This window comes from Bactrocera latifrons, unplaced genomic scaffold (genome assembly GCF_001853355.1).
Source record: "Bactrocera latifrons isolate USDA-ARS-PBARC rearing strain unplaced genomic scaffold, ASM185335v1 scaffold_283, whole genome shotgun sequence".
In the NCBI taxonomy this organism is placed as follows: domain Eukaryota; kingdom Metazoa; phylum Arthropoda; class Insecta; order Diptera; family Tephritidae; genus Bactrocera; species Bactrocera latifrons.
This window is the reverse complement of record NW_017536441.1, coordinates 168,708-191,735: the sequence shown is the minus strand read 5'-3', so window position 1 is coordinate 191,735 and position 23,028 is coordinate 168,708. Positions and strand designations below refer to the sequence as shown.

General features: G+C 37.0%; 3 protein-coding genes across 3 annotated transcripts; 1 reads left to right on the top strand and 2 right to left on the bottom strand.

Annotated features, from left to right (window-relative positions):
* Positions 1 to 1,390: 1,390 nt before the first annotated feature.
* Positions 1,391 to 2,732, bottom strand: LOC108970123. Its single transcript, XM_018935275.1, has 2 exons — positions 2,679 to 2,732; positions 1,391 to 2,590 (listed from the first exon to the last, which is right to left on the bottom strand). Exons 1-2 carry the CDS (start codon positions 2,686 to 2,688, stop codon positions 1,437 to 1,439), a joined length of 1,164 nt encoding a protein of 387 aa, XP_018790820.1. The 5' UTR covers positions 2,689 to 2,732; the 3' UTR covers positions 1,391 to 1,436.
* Positions 2,733 to 7,032: 4,300 nt separating this feature from the next.
* On the bottom strand, positions 7,033 to 8,804 carry LOC108970121. Its single transcript, XM_018935273.1, has 2 exons — positions 8,183 to 8,804; positions 7,033 to 8,128 (listed from the first exon to the last, which is right to left on the bottom strand). Exons 1-2 carry the CDS (start codon positions 8,211 to 8,213, stop codon positions 7,167 to 7,169), a joined length of 993 nt encoding a protein of 330 aa, XP_018790818.1. The 5' UTR covers positions 8,214 to 8,804; the 3' UTR covers positions 7,033 to 7,166.
* Positions 8,805 to 16,451: 7,647 nt separating this feature from the next.
* Positions 16,452 to 22,513, top strand: LOC108970127 (collagen alpha-1(IX) chain-like). Its single transcript, XM_018935281.1, has 7 exons — positions 16,452 to 16,688; positions 20,170 to 20,624; positions 20,690 to 20,881; positions 20,939 to 21,241; positions 21,295 to 21,820; positions 21,883 to 21,984; positions 22,041 to 22,513. The coding sequence occupies exons 1-7, from the start codon at positions 16,604 to 16,606 to the stop codon at positions 22,445 to 22,447; spliced, it is 2,070 nt and encodes a 689-aa protein (XP_018790826.1). The 5' UTR covers positions 16,452 to 16,603; the 3' UTR covers positions 22,448 to 22,513.
* The last annotated feature ends 515 nt before the right edge of the window (positions 22,514 to 23,028 follow it).

Genomic DNA, 23,028 nt, shown 5'->3' with positions numbered 1-23,028 from the left:
TTTACTTTACTTTATGATTAATTTTTTAGTATGTGGCATGTTAACAGTATGTGGTATTGTCAAAAATAGATACAATTTGGTCGGGACTAGCCTAACTTCCACATACTACATACAGTGGTTTTCGTTTTTCTCACAAACCTGACAGACAGCAAATTGCTTGGATTTCGATCCTCAGGTTGACGTTTTACATCTCCTCTCTTCATTTAATAAATTTGAAGGAATTCCCTGTTCGTGGTGTTATGTGTATATAGTAAAAATTTAGGGGATTGTTCAAGGCCTTTTTATATGAATTTTTTTTTGGACTGGAATTACAGTCGCACAATGGTCGGTCTTGTATGGAATCAGCTGCCAAAAATACTTCCACTGTCTATATAATAGTGAAACCAAAAAACTTTGCCAAAGCTTTTTAAAATGTCCCTCTGTCGTTTCGCATTTCGCCCCCACCCCAATATTAATTATATTTAATTGAAAAATTTCATAAACGAAAAAAGGAATTGTTTGAATATTATTTAACTAAATCAAAACTGATTTTAATAAAATTGATTTAATTTTGCTTGATGGTTTTCTTTGACTGGTGATGAAAGGATCTAAGCTCAAAAGTAATTGGTTTAGCGAGTACTGATTAGTATCGATCCGTTAGTTCTTTCGTGTATGATGAAGTCGATACATCTTAACGTCCTTATTGCTGGTATTTTTTCCGTCGTCAGTCCAAAAAATTTTAAATTTTAATTCACGCTCCCGATGTTATTATTCAATATAATAACTGAGTCAAGCAGTAAGGACTCAGACTCCTTTAATGAAAATGTAAGTAGAGACCATTACTTACAAGACATGTTTTGACTGTTTTTTCCACTGGTGTGGGTCCATGTTTTTTTGAAGGTCTCGAAGCGACTCAAAAACTTCTTTGTACTGCGCCTAATATTTCTTGTGGAAGTGGTATCATATACATATGTACATACATACAACTTTTAGGATCGCCTTCATATGTTCGTTTCGATAGTTAGCTTAGATCGTTGGGCTTCGGCTGGGCCAATGAAAGATCAATATTAGCTAAATAGTTATTCAGATAAAAAATTAAGCGATGAGAAATATTGTACTGTCGAACCGTTCCCACGACAGTTGGGTCCAAGTAACCAGAACGGATCCGCACTTTATGCGGCCAAGGACTCAACTTGGCATCATTCTTGGAATTTATTTCAGCAATGTTTTCTGCCGTTACACCAACAACAGAAATATTACTGTAGAAAGTCTCGGTATAAGGTCAACTTTCGATAATGCTAAAATTTAAAAATGTTCGATCTTAGTTTTCGAATGTGACGTTTGTGACGAAGCATGGCCTTTGAGAATAAAAATAAAAAAATGAAAATAATCCAATAATCCTTCGTTATAGTTTATAAAATTTTATTTCATACAATAAATAATAAAGTTGTATCGACTTAGTTTTTTCTGTGACTGCTATGTGATATTTTACCGCTATACGTGTGCTTCGGCAGATCCAGATTATCATTATAACCGCTTGAAGGGGAATTGTGTACGGGCTGATCATCCTGCTCGTACAAAGAGTTGCCACCGGCCGCCATCGAAGGCTTCGCCACACCAATCGAGTACTTGAACATCAAATCTGCCAGCGGCGTGGAGATGATCTGTGATGCAGATGCCACCGTCTTAAATGTGATGCGACGTTTGCGCATATGCACTGTGCTATTTTGACGCACATAAGTGTACTTGCTCTGGTTGGGCGAATAATACTCCTCTTTGATTTGTGGCTTAAAGCTGTACATGGGCTGTGAGCCATAACCATTGTTGTTATTGTTGGACACTTGTGGCTTGTACTGCTGCGCTGCGGCAACCGCTGAGAGTGACACCTGACCGCCACCATAACCACCCAAGCTCGGTGCTTTCGGTGTCTCTGTGGTTGTTGTGGTGCTGGTTGTTGTCGCTGTGTGCGTTAATTTGGGGCGCGTAATAATGTTATGCACTTTTATCGGTTTTGGTAGTTCCAGCGTGCTTGGCTTGGTAGGCGCTATGCTATGATAATACTTATCCGGTCCCTTGTCATAGGCTCCTACCAAATCATCGTCTTCTTCCTGAAAATTGGTGCCGCCATAGGCGAATACGGGATTGCTTACGGTATTTTGTAGCGCTGGCACACCATAACCATCGGTGGTCATCTCTTTGCCAACCGCACTACTCTCTTTATTGGCGGCATTGTTCTCCAAGCGATATTCACCGGGCAAACTCGAGGCGAGTATTTGCTCCATTTGCTCCTGCAGAAATTGATAGAGTGGCGGAGAGGTATCATTGTACGACAGTGGTGCCTCGTCTGCCACATATTGATTGTTTATGTAGGCGCTACGTCCATCTAACTCTTTGGTGCCAATCGGCGTGACCGCACGTCCTTCAACTGCTTGTTTCGGCATAGACTCGTCATTATCCAGCTGACTTTCGTTTGGAGTTATAATTGTGGTGTCTACAATAGTGAGCGGCGTTGTTGTTGATGTTGTGATGGTGTTCGTATTGACACTTGCTCTCTCAGGCGCGCCCGTGGTGGTGTTATTCACCAAAGTGGGCTCCAAAGCGGCTGCGTGCACTGCAAGGAGTTAGGAGTGTTAAAAAAGCATAAAATTTGCTACAAAGAAATCTAAGCAGAAATAGTGCCGCATGCATTTTCGCCTTACCAACACACATCAAGCCGAAGTATAGTGTTGCTGTAGTGATTTTTCGTGTAGCCATTCTGTTAATGCAGCACTGCGTCGACCTTGCGCATGCTTTTATACCGTTATCTTGTCGGCGTTCACTTCCTACTAGCAAGCACTTCAAAGAACCCAAAAGACTATGTCCATAAACAAAAAATATATATTTAGACTTTAGGCTACTTCTTTACCCATTTTGGTTGAAAGTACGTCTGTCTCGCAGCTAATTTTATTCTTTGCGGTGACCCTTCAAATTCTCGCTTCCATAGAAGTGGCATCAATAACGCGTAATGAGCGCCGCAACGTATCAAGTATCTTCGGGTTAGAAATTATTTTAATGAGTTGCTCGTTAAATATGTGAAGCGATCTTTAATGCAACACTTGAGAGACAATCAAAACAATCAAAGTGCCTCATCATGTTTTAATCACTCTTTAGTGCAATGCACAAGCACTGATATAACTTAACAGTTGGCATAGAAAATTAGATTGATATAAAGGGTGCTTTCTTGGAGACATGGAACTTTAATTTCATAAGCAAACCCAGATATTAACTTTACCAAGAGAGTCTAGAGAGTTTCACTTTCGAAAACCGCAAAAACGGATTTCTGTAATCGTTAAGGGTAAAATTGTTTTTGACAGTTTATTTCACAGAACGCGATTTTTCGAAATAATTTTCATGATTTTTGAATGACTCCATTATAAGAGTTTATTTGGTATTTTCTCCGATTATGAAGTATGCAGCAAAATACATGTCAAATTATGTGTTTACTTTGGCAACTGGTTTGACAGATGAACCAACTGAACTTTTTTTCATTAAAAAATGTGTTGAAGTTGTATTCCACTGAAAAACAAACACCCTATATATGTATGTGCCACCGTGTGTCGAATTGTATATGTTTGTTGGTCCGTCACTAGTGGATTGTGGGCGGACGCAGCGCAGCGGTAATGAATGTGCAATGAAAGAAAGTATGTAGTGTGGTACTAATGAACTAAGCACTACCGACTTCTGTATAGCCTGGGGCCTTGATTTTGCTTTCGGTGGCTCATTAGTTATTATTATTGACTTTACTTTTTAAATTAAGGAAATGGAGCCGACAATTACTAGATTAATAAAAGAAAGTTAAACTTTTTGAAAGATTTTTGTCTGTTACCTAAATGTATACATACATACATATGTGGTGTATATGTAAGTAAAGAAGAGATACGGAATTCAAGAGAGAGAATGGCGTTTAGTTCGAAATGAATTTTGTTTTTTTCGAAATGTAGAGGAAAAATCTTTACTTTTTTTGAAAGATAGGAAACAACCTTTTTTATTCTCAAACTAGAGGACCCGTCCACGTTTTACTGTGGCTCATACACAGATAGTACTACTATCCAGTCCAATCGTCAGTTGGCTGGCATTCATCGACTGATAATTGAGCCACTTATAATTCATTGCACTGCGTATTTGGTACCAGTTCTATTTTATTATTCCAAATATTCAGCAATTGTATTATTTTTGAGGAAGGATCAGTTAGAAACTACGCACATACTTCATATCGTTTCCGTTCCGTTTAAATATTCCTCGTTAGAAAGCTCCGAGCTTATGTGATATCCATAAGATATGGATATATACCAGCGCGGAGTTTCTGTAGACCTTTCAATGTGTACAATACTTAGGACATTGTTTTAATAAAACTCGTAGTTAATTATTTACGACATCCCATTATAAACCTCAAAAATAACAGTATTTCTTCACTATTTATTGGATGCTATAATACATATAAACCTTCCCTTTCAATCACTTTATCTGTTAAAGAAACCCGGATCAAAATCCGTTGCGTAGTTTTAAAGATTTAAGCATACAAAGAGACGGAAAAAGTGACATAAATTTAACTTTTTAACTAGCGATGAGTGTCTTTGGTTCAAATATCGCCTAAAATAGAATGATTTTTTTTTGCCAGACAACGTCTGACCTGAGCTATTCTGACACGAAAAAGTTACTGATCGCATCGATTTGGAAATTTGGTCAAATTTCTAGTGAAAGTTTCAAGGTTGTGAAAGTCAAACTTTTAAGTGTTTTCTGCCATGAAATATTCTTCAGACATTCAAAAACTTCTCAAAACCTATATGACCACTTAAGTGGCAAGCGAATTCATGGTAATAACAGTTGTTTTAATGTCTTTTTTAATTCCTTGTTATACGCAGAGTTTTAGTTTTTAATATTTATCTCTGTTGAAGAAAACACCACCTGCATCATAGAGATTAGACCCAGCTGGAATGATTTAGATGTACTGACAACTTCACTAAGTATTCAATTCTATTTTATACAAAAAATTATCTCAGTCACCGATGAGTTTATTGTCCAACTATTAAGTAAAGGAAAAGCAACCGATGATGAATTTAAACTAAACTAAACTAAACTTAACTTTAAACAACTCTCTTTAATGCTCTTTAATGAGGTCAGAGAAGTTTTAACAATTAAAGATATTTTGATAGTAAACTTGTGGAATAAATGAATGAAACTGTTAATGCAACATTATACAATACAATTATGTCTCACATTCGAAGATGACCGAAGACACAGCGAAAGACTGAAAACAGGTGATATACGTCTATAAGTTTATACTATGTATGTATGTATATCTAACTACATTGAAAGTGTTTTATTAATGCCTTACATTTGAAACCTTTTATTTCAATTTTCCTTAGTTAACTTAATCGAACCCAGATTTACCTCAATTTATTTTTTCACTTAAAAAATAGACGTCTATTCCTCGAAGTCGTTTTTTTTAATTACATATATGAAATATTATTGAAATCAAGTAAATGTCAGATTTTATAATATTTTAGATCGAGAATAATTATGTACCGTATTGTATGACAAAGTAATTATTTCGATGGTTTCAAAAATGTTTACCACATTAGCCCTTAAGTTCAAGGCAAGACGAAATATCGCTTGTGATCAAACAAACAGTCGTCCCACTCGCGATTTGGCTTCGTCGTCACAGACATAACTTCGAAGTCGTAGATAATTGAATCTATCTTAGAACCAGTATTAAGCAACAACAATGTCAGTATCGAAATCCAACGTAAAAATTACTCTTGCCAACAGGTGCTACTTCGGACTGAGTAGGCAATTGAGCAATAAAGTCCTCTTTCGACGAACAAAGACTGAACTTTATATATCACTCATTGTTACCGTTCTGCTATATGGTGCAGAGGCGTGGACAAGGACTACATCTCATGAGTCGACGTTGCGAGTTTTCGAAAGAAAGGTTATGCGGAAGATTTATGGTTCTTTGCGCATTGGCAACGGCGAAGTCCGCAATCGATGGATCGATGAGCTGTACGTGTTATACGATGACATTAACATAGTTCAGCGAATTAAAAGACAGTGGCTCCGCAGGGTAGAACGGAATGAATCAAAATACTTCAGCTCTCAGAGTATTCGACGCAGTGTAAATACCAGGTGGAGAAGGACCTGTCTACACTTGGAATAACCAATTGGCTACAAACAGCGAAGAGGAAGAACTACTGGCGCGCAGTTGTAGACTCGAAGAATAAATATTATATTTGAATTTATTTATAAATTTTTTAAAATAGTAAGCAACTTGCTATGATTTCAAGTTGTCTATTTATTTTGATAGCCTCGTGCACAAGATTTCTCTGGTTAGTCTACTAATTTAAATTATTTTCAGGACTTTAATGCTAACAGTAAATATCCTTTGTGCTGATACTGGTTCCAAAGGAATCATTTATCATTTGAGTGGAGCTGATGTTTTGTTTCTATTTTTTATTTAATTTAGGGGGGAATGTACTCACCTGCCAAATGATTGATGTGACTGATCCGGAGGTATGTATATTCGAACTATGATTTATTATATTATGTATAAGTAATTATAAAAAATATTTTTTTTTTATGTTATGTAAAGCGCCTTTGAAGCTATTATTCTTCTGACCTCTTTTTGACTTTTAAGTGCTATAGTCATCTTGAAAATCAGTTTGTTGGCGATATGATTTATCAATTTTCGCAAAAAAGTTTGAGAGCACACAGTGCCTTATGACGATTTCACAAAAAACAACTTGTAAATTCACACTTCTTATATTTTATATGGATTTTTTAGCGTACACCTGAGGTTTGATTGATGGTCGTGCTTTCATTGGCCACATTTCGCTCAAATGTTGGCGAAAGATGGTTACATATGATTTTATTTTGGTTTCAATTTTTCAATGTTTCGATAATATTTAAGATATTCGCTACTCTCTTCGAAAAAGAACCTAAATAAAATAGCTAAGCTAAAAGTGTATGTGTTCCCTCCAAGCACCTTTATTGCATAGAAATTAAGCTCTATACAACTTGTGGCTTTCTCAACTTCAAAGTAATAAATATTTATTCGCTAATATATGTAGGCATAAGTACATTTGTAGTGTATAATATAATGTTCTAAAAATATCAAAAAAGGAATATCACATAATTATGCCTGCGCATAATTATTTCTTAACAATTACCGTGGCAGCGTTACTGCCAGCCACGGGTACAGCAACACCAACTGTTGGCTTCAAGTGAGCGCTCTCAACAGGTTTGTTTACATTATTCTCCACTACTGCTTGTGCAACGCTCGTTTTAATAGGTTTTGCTGTTGTGCTGATTTCCTTCACGGGTTTAATGATCGCGGTGTTTTCCTGCATACGATTTGCCTGAACTGGTTTCGCGTTGGGCGCTTGCACGTCACTTTTCACTATCGTACTGATGGTGGCGGCCTCGTCCAAAGCTTCCGCCTCGGCGGCTGCAATTTGATGACCTATTTTGTCCAATGTCTGCAATGCTACGTCTAATACAGCATCGTCCTCCTCAGAAGATGAGTTATCTTCTTCTTTTTTCTTCTGTACTGTGATGGTTTTGGTGTCTTTGAAAAATGGTGATGTTTTGAATTTGCGTTCAGCATATGCCACCTCTTTGGGATGCGTCTTTTGGCACTCCTCATAGCCGACTTCCAACCACAATCCATGCGTACGACACTTGGCCACATTTAACTTGCATTTATTGTAGAACACAGCCAGTTCACTAGGCGTTTTACCGCAGATCGGTTCGTACGGCTCTACACAATCATCGTCGCAGAGAAAGCCCTCTTGCAACACCGCAGCGCTACCACTTATGGCCGCCGTATTGGCTTTGGTGCAAGAGGCACCTTCACAGGCAAACCAAGCAATCGGTATGCCCAGGTAGGGTGGACTTCGTAGTGCTGCCGTAGCGTTCATTGGTAGGAAGGTACGTTTCACATAGTAGCCGTGTTCCTCGGTGGCAAGCTGTGCGCTATTGTGTCCCAAGTCGGTGGAGGTGGACCATTTGGTTTTGGTTTTGGTGTTACTTGAAGGTGCGCCACTGTACGAGGATCTGCGTTTTTTGTGTTTTTTGGCCTCTCCGCTGGTGATGGCGAGCAAGACAATGAGCACTGAAAGCATGCAAATTTAGTTAACGATTTAACTAGGAAGCACAAGAAACTTACCCGAAATAAAAGTGAATTTGTAAAACTGCATATTTTTGCCTTGGTACGCGATTTCGAATGAGTGATGCGAGTGTCTGGCGTGTAGGAAAGCACTCGTGTAACAGCTAACTTTACGTAAACACAGGCGCTATACAACTGCGCTTGCTAGCAAGCCGCGGGCTGCTTAAGTAACTTAAAGATACGTGAACTTGTAAGAGCGAGGTGAAATACAAAATAAAAAAAGGTGTTTAACTGGGAATTCTTTTAGTGTCTTCTTCTTGACTGGTTTGGTGTTTTTGTTTTCTGGTATCTTCGGTATCACTCGTCGGTGTGCTTACCGCACAGTTCCAGCTGTGGTTGCGGCTGCTACTGTTTGTTTCTCCGCTTTCTCGTTGCGTGTGTGTAAGCCGCCGCAGTTCGCTTGGGTGAAATTTGAATGCGCGTCTGTCGTGTTTGTGGTGTGCGTTCGCTCGTCAGCTTCCTAGAAGTTTCAGCTTCTTAATGTTTTGAACAAACAAATATCGAGTGGAGATGCGATTTATTGCGTTGAGTATGGTGGCAGCCGGTTTTTTGGTAATTGGGTCATTTGATTTTTATTTTGATTCGCTTGAATTATTCCCCTTACGGTATTTTGTTTACAGTCACCAGAAAAAAAGTTGTATACTTCAAGAAGTGTTTGAGAGAAATTGAAATGCTGTTGTTATCAAATTTTTTTTATTTGTTGAAAAGAAATTGTATAAACGATGGATACTTGTACTTGAGCCCAGTTGAAGTGCGTTACTTTCACCGAATCGCGTCACGTTTCTGCAAAGTTAAACTTCGCCAAATTTGATTCTTAAATTACCAGTGGCATGAAGAATTGAGTTCTTTAGATTATTCTCAAAGTTAATGGTTTATTTCTCGTTTTACAGTTAAGCATATCTGCTCTCAGAATATTATATTAACTTAAAATATCAAATATTTCCCACTTATTTATTGCCTTCTCAATGATGAAGGGTTCACATTAGAAGAACGAATATAAATTAGATTAGAGGCGAGCGATTTTCATAGGTAGTAAGCCTTGAGAAAACTTTTCCAAATTAAATTTTATAAAAAATAAGTGAGGTGTGACAGAAAGACGAGTCGCCAAACTTTGCACGCAATGTCAAACCTTGGGTGTCTTGATGGAAAATAGAGATCATCTGTGTCGATTCCATCAAATTCCGAGAACCTTGGTCAACATCGTGTTGCAGCGCTTACTGGTATTTGCTGCCTCTTTTCGGAAGAAATAATTCCCGATGATGCCGCGTTGCCACAATCCGTACCAAGCGGTCAGTTTTCGGAGATGCAATTGCGTTCCTGAACCACATCAAGATTTTATTCACCCCAATAGCGACAATCTTTTTTATTGACGAAGCTTATTTTTCTCTTACAGTATCCACAGCAGAACATTAATTTGCGTTATAATCTTGGAATTTTTCCAAGCGTTCTACCAAAGTGAAAGGTGACATGATGAAATGACAAACCTTACTGAACACAAACAAATTAGTAAAAATTGAAAAAATTGTAGACAACTTCGTAAACAAACATATAGAAGTATTTATACATTTATACATTTGTACTTTTTCGAGTTTCTTTTTACATTTTTGATGCATTTTTGGTTGGAAGTTAACTGAGAAACTGTGAATTCTACCAGTTTTATTTAATTTTAAGACACACTTTGCTTTGTCAGAAATGCGACTCCTGTTATAATATTTTGTTTTACTAAGCATCGGTGTAAAGGGTTATAGTCATACTCCTGGAACATGAAATAGAAAAGCTTGTATATGAAAAAAGTCGTGCAAATAAATCGCTACTCTTCCGCTCAGCTTCAATTGAAATCTGCTGTACGTAAATTAAAAGAAACGTCAACGACAGTTTTTTTGCTTAATTTGAAAGTACAATGTATTGTGAAAATTGCTTTCAAATCTTAACAGGCTGTTATATACACTTATAGTTCTCGTCAGTACTAACGAAAAATTTTTTTCACTCCTAACTTTTTATTACAACCCTTTCTTTACTTACATTATATAAAAGGACTCTGTTTTTTAAAGTCCGCCATTTTGTTATTTACCCTTGAAATTTAACTTCAGTAGTTTTTTTTGAGATTCCAACTTGGAGTGATAATAATAATAGTAATAAAGTATTAAATTTTTCCAAATAATTTTTTTTTTTCAATATGTAAATTAAAACACTCCAAATATTCTAGATAATTCATTTTTATTTTCCTATAAAAACCCACCCTCCAAAGAAGAAATAGGCATAAGTTACCAAACTACTACCATAAACGCTAGGAAGAATTCAACACTAAAATGTACATACTATATATAAAGAAGCTATGTTCAAATTAAAGCAAGCGCAATTCCGTTTGGAAAGCCTAAAAGTCCATGAAGCCACCAATTGACTCCAAAATGCCTTAGACTTGGGAGAAAAGGTATTTTAACCTAATCGATCAAAGGACAACTTAAAGCTTTCCAGCTTACCCAAGCTAACGAGTCACTCGAGTCTTTTAAGACTGAAATGATTGGTATCATCAAAGAACTAATTCCAAAAAAGTCGCTGGGACATGATAATATTTCCCCAAATATGCTAATTAAGTTACCAAATATCGCTGTAGAGGTGCTCTCTTTGCTTTTCAATGTAATTCTGAGTTTCGGATACTATCTAAATTCATGGAAAAAGTCGCAGATTAACTTGATAGATGGACTTAACACAGCCGTCTTCATACAGACCAATCAGTCTTTTACTCTGTCTTTCTAAAATATTTGAAAAAGTGTTACTATCAAAGATGTCTCCTTTCCTCCAAAATAATATAATACCAACTCACAGGTTTCGTGCAAAATATGACACAACAGAGTAGTAAATAAAATTACTGCCTTTACAATTGCAGAAAACATTGGAGTCTTATTAAAATATTATAATAGACAATTTATGGTAAAAGTGGGAGACCATATCTGTTGAACGACAGATAAGGGTTGGTGTAGCACAGGGTAGTGTTTTAGGAATAACTCTATACATCGTATGTATATACAGTAGATCTTCCAACAGCTAATAATATTGACATCAACTTTCGCGGATGACACAGCTTTAAAGAGCCGTAATGCTACATAATAGCATCAATAATATTGGTCGATGAATTGATAGCCAATTGGCGCTTAAATGTGAATGAACAAAAGTGTAAGCATGTTACATTTTCGCTAAGACCAAAAATATGCTCAGCAGCAAAACATAATAACTTGATAACTTGCATGAAGATAGGAGCTCCAAATTTAAATTGGCTTTTATATAAAAACTCTATATTTAGAATAGAACCAAGTTCCTTTTACTATAATAATGCGGTCATAAAGCCGCATTCAACTATGGCAATCAACTGTGTGGTACGACTAATATTGATATAACACAAAGGTTCCAATCAAAAATGTTCAGGACAATCACGTGTTCACCATGGTACATGCGAATTAAAAATATCCATAAAGATCTTGGTATTCCTATGGTTAAGAAAGAAATATAGGACATCGGAATGAAATATATTTCTAAACTCCGAGATCATCCAAACCATTTGACATTCCTGCGAACGAACATGTCGTAAAAGAAGAGATATGCATGTCTAGTAAAGAGCAACGTATTACCAAAACAGCTCAATCACTTGCTTGAGCTTATTAAGTTTTTGAACACATATTTAAGATAACTTATTGTTAGGATATTAAAACAATAAGCAGATCAAATAAATAAAGAAATATTGCCGATGCCTAGCTGTTGATGTCCTCATACAAGTAAAGGCATCAGAGAAAAATTTTTTAACATAACGTTGATTTGCGGCCACACACCGAGGAAAGAGAAGGACGATATGAGCACGCTTATAACAACAGCCTCCTCTACGATGTAAAATTTGTGCTTGGTAATTTTAACAGCAGGGTGGGCAAAGAAAGCATCTTTGGTAAAACAGTCGGAAAACTCAGCCTCCATGGCAAAACATCTCCAAATTGGTTGAGGCTGATCGACTTCGCAGGAGCACGAAATATAGTTCTCTGTAGTACCAGATTCCAGCACAAGAAAATACATTAAGTTACTTGACTGTCTCGGAATCGAAAATTTCGAAAACAGGTGTATCCAGTGTCCATTATGTGCGTATACTTCGAGAATCTCTTGTTGTAGCGAAGATACGCGCTCGCCTCTGTACAGCAAACCACCCCAAATTGTGATCTAGTGGCTAATGTTCAGAGCATACTGATTTTATAGAGGGCATATTTCTGCAGCCTGCTTAGCGGCAGTGATAGTGTAACGATGGAATAGATGTTCCATTGCCCGACTATGATGAGGTTTGAATAGCATCTACACGTCTGAAGAAAAACAAAGCGGCAGGGCCGATGGATTACCAACCGAGCTGATGGTCGGATAAAAGATTGGAACTTAAGGGGGTTCGGCCCAATCCACAAAAAGGGGATCACAAAATCTGCGCCAATTACCGTGGGATAAGCCTCCAATATCGCATATAAATTCTTATTGATCGTAGGGTGTGAAAGACTGAATCCCTCCGTCAAACAAACTGATTGGTTTAGACCGAAAAAACCTACTATCGACCAGTTTTTCACAAAGCGCTAAATCTTGGAAAAGACCCGTGAAAGTGTGTTTTTACTTAGTATCCCTGCAAAGCTAATATAGCTTTGTAAACTGGCGTTGGTAACCCCAAAAGCTCCGCTAGTATCGGGAGGAAGCCATTCGAAAATAATACGAGGTAAAGAGCTGAAGAGAAGGTACCATCTTCAATAAGAGCGCTACAGAAGTTTTTTTTTTTAAATAAAACAAAAACGGTTTGGGATGTCAATGAAATTCTTTATTCCTGAAAAGTACATTCGATGCCATTATGTATGGAATTCGATTTCTTTTGCATGACCATCACGGGCATGCTTGCAGAAGTCCAAGCTCTGAACCCAATTTTCGACGGGTTTCAATCATAAATCGGTCGATAATGTTACAATTTCACGTTCGACATTCCTACGAAGTTCATTGGTCCTCGCTGGCTTGTTGGAATAGGCCTTAAACTTAACGCGTCCCCACAAGAAATAGCTCAACGGCGTCAAACCGCTCGACCGAGGCGGCCAATTAACTGGCTAATTTCGTATGAACCGCATCTAACAGTAATTTTTTTTGGTATACAATGGTGACTCATGGAGTACATGTGGATTTCTACCTGACCAATAAATCATATTTTGCTTATTGACGAAGCCATTCTATCAGAAATGATCCCCATCACTGAAGATGACTTTTCGATGAAAATCTGGATAATTTTCAAGTTGTTGCTCAGCCCAATTCACGAACATAGGACGATTCTGGTGGCCAAGCGCCTTCAGTTCTTGCGTCAATTTGATCTTGTAAGGATATAGGCCAGGACCTTTTCGCAAAATTCGCCACAACGACATGATAAAATGGCAAAAATTTCTGAAGAATGGAAAAAAATAGGGCGTGGTTTGGTGTCCCTATCGGGCTACTTTTGTACCCTATAGAAAAACCAATTAAGAGTGTACATCTGTTGGCGTACTGCGATGATATTGATATCATTGGCCTCAACAACCGCCGTTAGTTCTGTTTTCTTCAGACTGGATAAGGAAGCTAAAAGGAAGGGTCTGGTTCTGAACAAGGACTAGGCGAAATATCTCCTGTTATCAAACAAACAGTCATCGTATAAGCGACTTGGCCCGCACGTCACTGTTGACTGTCATAACTTTGTAGTCGTAGACAATTTCGTTAATCTTGAAACCACCATCAACACCAAACACGATATCAGTCTTGAAACCCAACGCAGATTCACTCTTGTCAACAGGCGCTACTTTGGACTGAGTAAGCAATTGAAAAGTAAAGACCTCTCTCGACCAACAAAGATCAAACTCTACATCATTCCCGTCCAGCTATAGGATGATAATTCGATCTTAGGAGTGTTTGAGAGAAATTTTTTGCGGAAGGTTTATGGTTCTTTGCGAATTTGTAGCGGCGAGTCCCGTAGTCGATGGAACGAGATATGAGTCGACATTGACATACATAGTTCAGCAAATCAGGAGACAACGGCTGCGTTGGCTAGGTCGTGTTGTCCGGATGGAAGAGAACCCTCCACAATTTAAAGGTTTTCGGTTGACTAGCAGAAGACTGAAGCAGAATCGAACCGCCAATAAAGTAGAAGAAGAGACATGTCTTCAGTCACAAAATTTGTTAAGGATTTGAATTGTTCTTATCTTTAAGTTCAAATTGACTATTTACTGAATAGTTGTCAGAAGTTTTGCAAGTGGTATCTGTTTTGATGAAATTATTGTATTTCGGCGGTTTAATACCATTATTTATGGACACAATTCGGTTGCAAGTAGTAATAGAAATAATGGAGTTTTTTAGTTCAGTGGTTTTAGATCCAATACACGGCTTTCTGTATGGCTCTTTGAAAGGTAGCATATTCTTTTTAAGTAGCCTCAATAAAGCCTAATAGTGGAGTTTATAAAAATCCGTTGACATATTCCACATATCACACTCGGCAGTAGGTGGAAGGTATACTCGTAGGTTTTAGATCGATTTTCTGCACAATTAAAAGGGGTAAAATTCCAACAAACGTTTGAATAAGAAGGATACATGATGAATATATATGGTGTCTGTTATTTTACTGTTAGTGCTTAAAATTAGGCACATGGAGAGTATCGAACAACTTATATGTATAGCATAAAACAAATTGTCAGAACTACTTAAATCGACTTACATAAGACTAAAATATATTCACCCAAACTTCACTACTAGGTTTTTGTTTTAAATTATAGCAAATTTTGTATTTCTGAAGATATTTTTGTCAAGGTCATATACATAATATCGTTACCTGAAATGCAAAATAACGTATCATCAGAAAATTTGAAATTAAGTGTCTTATTGATTACGCTTCACTACTTCAAATTACATACATAATATTACATATGTTCAACATTTTCAGGTTCTGCGCTCAGATATAAACCAGTTTTAACCCATATTACACATTTTTTTGCACTCTTGTTCCATTTTATTTCGCGTTTCATTCATGCCTCTGTAAATTTCCGAAAATTTTGTTACGTTATTTTGCATTTCAGGTGACGATATGTAGTGTATTATACTACATACAAGAAGACAGTGGCTGATGATATTTATGGTACATCCAAGTATTTATTATTCTAAGTTATATTTGCTTTTGGAGAACAAAAATAGTCTATCGGCAATCAAACGTTTAAAGTTAGCTTTTTCAAAGGTTGAAATGTTTAAAATGCATAACTTTTTATACTATTGATTTGAAATAAAAAACTAATACTAAAAACCAATATTTTGCCTCAAAGAACAAAGTACAAAAACAAAATGTTTCGCTGGAGAATAAATGTGAATGTAAATTTTGGATAGATTGACCTATAAATAACTATGCATATGTATTATTATATATATAATATTTATCAATATAAAAAGAGAAGCAATCCTGTCCCACATTCTGGCAATCTGGAAGACTACTTTTTTTTAACTTTATACTTATTAAGTATTTTAATTACTCGTTCATACTTTATGCATATAATAGGAGTTTGAAATAGTACGGTTTGTTGCTCTCCATTACTTTTGGAAAAGTTATTTATATTTACAAATATACTACCATAAGAATGCCACCAGTAATGCATTTGCAGACTTAGTAAAAGCCGACTAAATTACAATAATTGAGGCTTGTTTGATCTCACAGTCCTTCGAACACCTGCAATGATGCAAAATTTTGTATAGCTTTTTAACAATACTATAACTTTTATGTGCCACTTTTTTAAATTTATGTGGTTCATTAGAAGTAAATATATATGGATTTCGAAATCACAAAAAGTCTAAAAATTGTCTAGCAAACAAACATTGGACATACAAAGAATTGCTTCATTATTTCAGTGAGAGAGTAAAGTCATGAACAGATTGTACTTGTACTCAATGGTCAACATATGGTTCTAATGGATCGACTGCTAGATCGATTAAAATGAAAATGTTGTGTCCATTGGCAACAAAAAAGTGGGGAGCGATAAGATGCGGCGTGTAAATTAGACATAGATGGCAAATAAATATGGAATAAGAACTATTAAAACAAAAAAAAAAAAAAAGAAAACAGAACAGCATTCATGAATATATCTCCTTATTGTGACAACTGAGTAGATTAGGGGATTACAATACAAACGTATATGCTTCTCATATGTGTTTGTATGAATCTAAGTCCAGGGAGTAGTTCGTTGGCCATGGCTGCCTGAGACAATTCAATTACTCTATTATTTAGTTGCGTGGCGGTCTTCGATGACCAAGGAGCTTTGGCTTAACAAGAAGAAGCGATTTGGAAATAAGCATACTTAGAATGCAAAGGCTTTGAATAAAATAGTGTTATTATTAAATGCTGTTGTGAAAATATATCAAACGATGAAGTTATTCTATAACATAGTGGCGGTTATGCTCGTTCTTGGGCCTCTACCGAATCTTGCTGCTGTTTCAAAGCGTCAAAGTGGTGTGTATGGGTGTTGAAATAAGATTACTGTGAAAAATTGTATAAAAAAGGATATGAAAATAATATGAAATCAAATATTACAAATGTAATAAAAGACAAATCAAGTTAATATTAATAAATTAAATGCATGTAAAATTAAAAATCTCAAATTAACAAAAAACAATAAAAAATGAAATCAACAACGATTCTATGAAAAGTAGGAAAATAACTACGATATGTATTATTTAATATTATTTAACCACTAATTCCAAAGAAATATCTCGCCACCTGCATCAAGAAATATCTGTATTCCACCAAGCCACTAGCGTATGCCTAAATTATTAGTGCACGCAACTGCTGATAACCTCCGCTGTTGACACTATTTCCTCAGTCAGAGGAAGAGCGTATAGCGCGCACTTACAGTAATAATAAAATAGACAATTATTAGATGCTAGTACTCACTATAAAAAAACGCTTGAATTGGGACTCTTTGTTGTAAAAGAAATTGAATGTTGTAGGGCAGATTTAAATTAAATTTGTTCGGTATCCATGGATTAATAACTTGTAAAATTCAAACCGAAGTTTGGTAAATTAGTGACAATAGTAAATAAGTTGAATTAGTATATTTTAGTGTGTAAAACTTTCCAGAAAAAAAAATCAAATAAGGAAGGGCTAAGTTCGGGTGCAACCGAACATTTTATACTCTTGAAACTTATAAGAATCAAAGCCAGTAAATTACTTTATGGTGTAGAACGTCAACTTGACGATCGAAATTATATATTATATATACATATACTTTGCATACGAGCTTATATCCACTTGTAAGTTCAAAGTTTTTGTTAATTTTCTTTGGAGAGGTTTTTTATTGAATATATACATAAAATACATGAACAATTAGCGAAATTAACGTATTCTAAGAATTCATATTTTATTAAAAAAAAAAATATTGGGTTCCGTCGTTCGTGGAAGAAGGTCTCCTGAAAGTCCTCCACAAAAAGGTGTTTGGCGGTGAGGAAGATATCTCTGATCCAAATTATCTGAAATAAAAACTCCAAAAGCATTACTTTTAGGATAGATAAATACAGGTAATCAATCAAAGAAGACAAAATGGGGGCTTTCCAACAAAAAATTCTTGTTTTGCACGAAAATTTACAATTTAAAGTGACTTAAAAAATCGGAATTTTTATTAGAAACTTTATTCCTTCGATAAATATCTGAAAAAAATATCTCAGAAGATCCTGTGAAAATTTGAAGTCAATTGGTCGAGCCGTTTCGGAGAAATTTTACTCACCGACTTAGAATACATGGCTTCGAGAAAAACGCATTTAAAGTTCCACCTACTTTCAAACGGTTGGAGGCGCCTCTACAAATGCGCTTACTACGAAACTTTTTACCAGATTACTTTAAAATTTACAGACAATATTCTCGAATATATGTATATACATTCAAAATATGCCAAAATTTTTTTTCAAAATTACAAGTGGATATAAGCCCATAACTGCTATACCGACAGACACAGAAGGTTCGGTACAAAAACGAAAGCGATTATACGTAGAATATGGAGTTGGAGTAGTATCGATCAGATTTGATTTACTTTTCCCAATACTACATACTATCAACATGTCACTTACTAAAAAACTAATCATATAGAGTAAAGTCAGCCGGCTGTCGAAAGTCCTGACAAGTTATATGGGGATATGTCAAGTTTTCGATCAAATTAATCTATTTTAGGCACGAAGCCACACTGTTATAAGTAACACATGCTGTCTCATTTTCAATGAAATAACTCACATATTGGCCGATATATTCGGTTTAAAGTCACCCGATTTTCCTTATATTAGCTATACTCTGATCAAATTGAAAGGTGAATTTTTATTTTTACATCCCGTGTTTCTTTGAATCGCTGTTAGTTCTGTTAGTGACATCTGTGCTAAATTTCAAAATATTCATTATTGTATTTGAGAGGCTATAGATGTGAATTCTTCAATTTTTACTATGCCTGAATTTATTGAACAAAGAAGTGCGTCAATGCACCAGCTCATACTGCATTGGTTATTCGTGATCATTTCGTCACATTTTCAACTAATACCATTCCGCAACCACCGCATTCGCCTGATTTACTTTCGTGTAACTTCTGGCTATTTAGCAAATTGATGCGACCACTCTGAGGACACCATTTTGACTCAATTGAAGGCCATGGCCATCACGACGCAGGATTTTTCCAAGTGCTATTATGACTGGAAAATTCTTTGTCATAAGTGTATAGCATCGGAATGGGATTTCTTTGAAGGAAATGAAATGGACAAAATTCACCTTTCAATTTGATCACAGGTATGAGGGTTAATAGAAATATTAGTCCGATTCAAAGCATTTTGGACATATAGACATACCACTGGGAGAAAAATACTATCTCTGAATTTCAATTATAAATCTCACATTCACCAATATTTTCGAAAGTCAACTGGGGTCCAAATATTTGGTACCTAGGGGCTTGAACAGTTTTTATTCAATTTGAACAATTTTTGGTCATAAGGTGGCATACACTAAAGACATTATTAGTTCAAAGTTTTATGTCGTTATATTTTTCTTGATTTGCGTACTGGAAACTGAACGAATCTAGTGCAATTTAAATTGTTGAAAAAGGGAAATAGGTGGGGTTGTTGTCCGATTTCTTCCATTTTTACAATATGACATAAGAATGTAATAAGAATGTCACCAACTAAATTGTGTCGAAATCGTTTGGTTGGGTCCCGAAATATAAGATTCCACCAAAACGTGGGCGGTGCCACACCCATCCCCCCATTTCTACACCAGCTCTTATAAAGGTCTCTTATACCAACTCGGTGGTAAAATTAAATATATCTGGCGTATTTAGTTATTATTATTTATTTATAGAAGTTGTTATAAGATTTGTACTCAGAAAATTTGGTTGTTATACCTGAAGTATTTTAGGCGATATTTATGTACACTAAGCTTAGGGCAGGGCCTCGGCTACTTTTTTGAAAAAGTTTACTCACGGGTGCCCCTTGTTACTACGATCCTTTGTACCAAATTACAGCTTTATTAACTTAGTGCTTAGTTATGACACTTTATATGGTTTTGGTTAATGACGATATGTGTTTTTTGTAACCTCCATCTCAATCTCAATTTTTACTCAAGTTACAGCTTGCACGGACGGATGGGCGGACGTACGGACAGTCAACCGGGTTTCAACTTTTTTCGTCATCCTGATCATTTATATATATATGTATGTACATATATAACCCTATATCTATCTTGAGTAGTTTTAGGTGATACGTATGTATCAGAGACGTGGAGGTGTACATCTATTTGACCTAAACCGGATCATTCTAACTATGCTAAATAAAATTTGCGATTTAAGGCAAAAATATTGGATTTATATTTACCAGATTTTATATAGCAAATACATACTTACGATTTGTTTTGGCCTTAACTTATAAGATATCATATATATATTTTATCTCTGTTCTTTATATCATAGGCAACATCGACTTGGACATTTATGATCAGGTTGATGATGCCGACTTTGTGCCGGTAAGCCCTTGTAGCATACAAAGAGCTGGTGATCCGGATCTCACCAATTATGATATCATATCTTCGTATCGCTTCGACGAAGCATATCATCAATACCAGGGAGTTCAACAAATAGTCGGTTCAACTGGTTATCAGACAGCTTATCACTTCGAAGAGTACTCCAACATGACAATCGAATCATCGCAGGCATTTCCGAAGGGTGTACCCGAGGCCTTTTCATTTGAATGCACGTTTCGTGTACCTGAATTTGATCCACCAAATGAGTGGTACCTCTTCGAAATCTCAAATTATAGATATGAATCACAGATGAGCATCATTATGAATCCGCTTTATAATGCGCTCGAATTCTCATTACCCAAATATGATGGTTCTTTGCAGACGGTCACGTTTGAGGAGTTGGAAGTAAATAGTTACAAGAAACTTCTGATAATTGTTATTTGCTAATTATATGCACATACTTAATACAGATATTTGATCATTCATGGCATAAAGTTATGCTTGGAGTTACACAGGATGCTGTGCGCCTTTGGGTTGATTGCAAGCCCGTACCGGACCGCAGTGGCAATTTGAATACTCCACTTGATGTACGAAGTCCAATTGATTCGACCGAGGGTGCTTTTACTGTGGCACGTGACTGCAAAACGAAAAGCACAGTACCAGTAAGTAAACTCACAGCGATAATGTCAAGGTGACTTGTAAAACATTTTAATTTACAGATTGACTTGCAATGGATGATCTTTAGTTGTGATGTTGATAAACCTCATCGCGCCACATGTGAAGACCTACCACAATACGCAAAGGCACCTAAGGGAGTTTCGGCAAAGGAGTCATTTACCACACCCCGTGCAACTGTGGTGCCGTCGCCACAGCGCCCAGATTTAACTTTTTTAACTACTAGCACTTACCGCCCGACATTTTTGTCTTCCACTCCAGTTGCATTGCAAGGACAGGAGTTGCATGCATGCCCTGAAGTGTGTCCGAGAGGGCCACCGGGACCGCCAGGACCACAAGGACCGCCGGTGAGCTAATAATATTCCATTGCATGCAATCGCCCATTATTTATTTGTTAAAGGGACGAGCGGGTTTACCAGACCAGTCATATCCGTACGCCAATCAGCTAAATGGTCGCCTAAGTAAAGGTGAAAAAGGTGAACCGGGTGATATTGGTTTGCCTGGTTTACCCGGAGGAGACGGAGTACGTGGTTGGGATGGTTTACCAGGTGCGAAGGGCGAACCCGGCTTAATTGGACCACCAGGACCACCAGGTCTTCCTGGAATTGTTACAGCGGATATACTTAATACAGAAGATATACGTAATGTGACTGTGGGTTTGCTCGGACCGAAAGGTGATATCGGATTACCGGGTTTAAATGGCCAAAAGGGAGAACGTGGTTTGCCTGGATTAGATGGTGGTATGGGGGAACGTGGGGAGCCAGGACTACCGGGTACAAAAGGAGAACCAGGTTTACCAGGTTTACCGGGTATTGCAGGACCACAAGGACCGCCTGGACCTCCTAGTGAGTCTGGTATAATAAATAATGAAGCCCGGAATATAGAAGAACGCGAAATACGTGAGATATGCTTGGCTGTTGTAAGAGGTAACGAAAAAATATACGTATGTTTATTAATAATATATAAATTTTAATCAATTTGCGATTAGACTACATAAGTGAAATTTCTCAAACATTAACTGGCCCACCTGGTCCACCTGGTCCACGTGGCTATGGTCGCCCTGGACCACCAGGACATCCAGGCGCACAAGGTATGCTACACTTCACCCATTAACAAAACTAATTGCTACATTCGATTTTTATCTAGGTGAGCCTGGTGCACAAGGATCATCCGGTGAGCGTGGCTATCCTGGCCTACCAGGTTTGCAGGGACCACAAGGTGAGACTGGTCCCCGTGGTCCGGAGGGACAAAAAGGTGATCGCGGTGAAGATGGGGTTGGTCATCCCGGACCAATGGGGTTACCTGGTCCACAAGGGCCTGAAGGTCGTTGTGTGGATGGTCTACCCGGTAGACCTGGTGAACCTGGTGTCGTTGGTGCACCCGGCGAACCTGGAGCACATGGTTCTCCTGGCCAGCCTGGAGTTTGTCCCGATTGTAATGCCTATCAAGCAGCTTATGCATATCCTCTACTACTGGCACAGCAACAACAAAATAATAAAGGTCCTCCGAATTACTACAATAAGGGGCCATCCAATTACTACAATAAAGGTTAAAATTAATAGTTGTTCATTGAATGTTTAATATGTTTCTTATAAATAAAAAATGTAAGAAAATTAAATTAAAAAGTCTTTTACCTACTAGTATTTGTGAAATTAGAGCTTTTAAAAACAACTTTTTTGCATTGATATGTGTTCAGCGCAAACAGAATATTTGTAAGAAACCAGTTTCTTTGTATTTTATACAATACCATATCTCCTTTTTCTGATAGGATTTCGAGTTTTGTGTAATTAATCCTTTGTAGATTATGCGGTATGATGAGTTTCGGTTTGTGGTAATCTCTTATAGCTCAAACCTGAACAGTGAGGCTGGAGCTCTTGTATGCAATATTTAGTTTTCAAGCGTCGCCAATGGAAAAAATAACTGACAACACTTATAAAGTATTCGAACGATGGAAGGATATCATTATTTTCCCGATCTTATCGATGTTTTGCCAAGAGAAGGGAACTATCGCATATTAAAAGAAACAGTAAGTTTTCCGAGTTATCAGACCCTTCTTCTTCTTGATTGGCGTAGTCACCGCTTACGCGATTATAGCCGAGTTAACAACCGCGCGTCAGTCGTTTCTTCTTTTCGC

Coding starts and splice junctions, on each gene's coding strand:
- LOC108970121 (XM_018935273.1), bottom strand. CDS start 8,213: ATGCAGTTTTACAAATTCACTTTTATTTCGG. Junction 8,129..8,182: donor CAAATTCACTTTTATTTCGG/GTAAGTTTCTTG, acceptor GCATGCTTTCAG/TGCTCATTGTCTTGCTCGCC.
- LOC108970127 (XM_018935281.1), top strand. CDS start 16,604: ATGAAGTTATTCTATAACATAGTGGCGGTTATGCTCGTTCTTGGGCCT. Junction 20,882..20,938: donor AAACGAAAAGCACAGTACCA/GTAAGTAAACTC, acceptor TTTAATTTACAG/ATTGACTTGCAATGGATGAT. Junction 21,821..21,882: donor ATGCTTGGCTGTTGTAAGAG/GTAACGAAAAAA, acceptor ATTTGCGATTAG/ACTACATAAGTGAAATTTCT.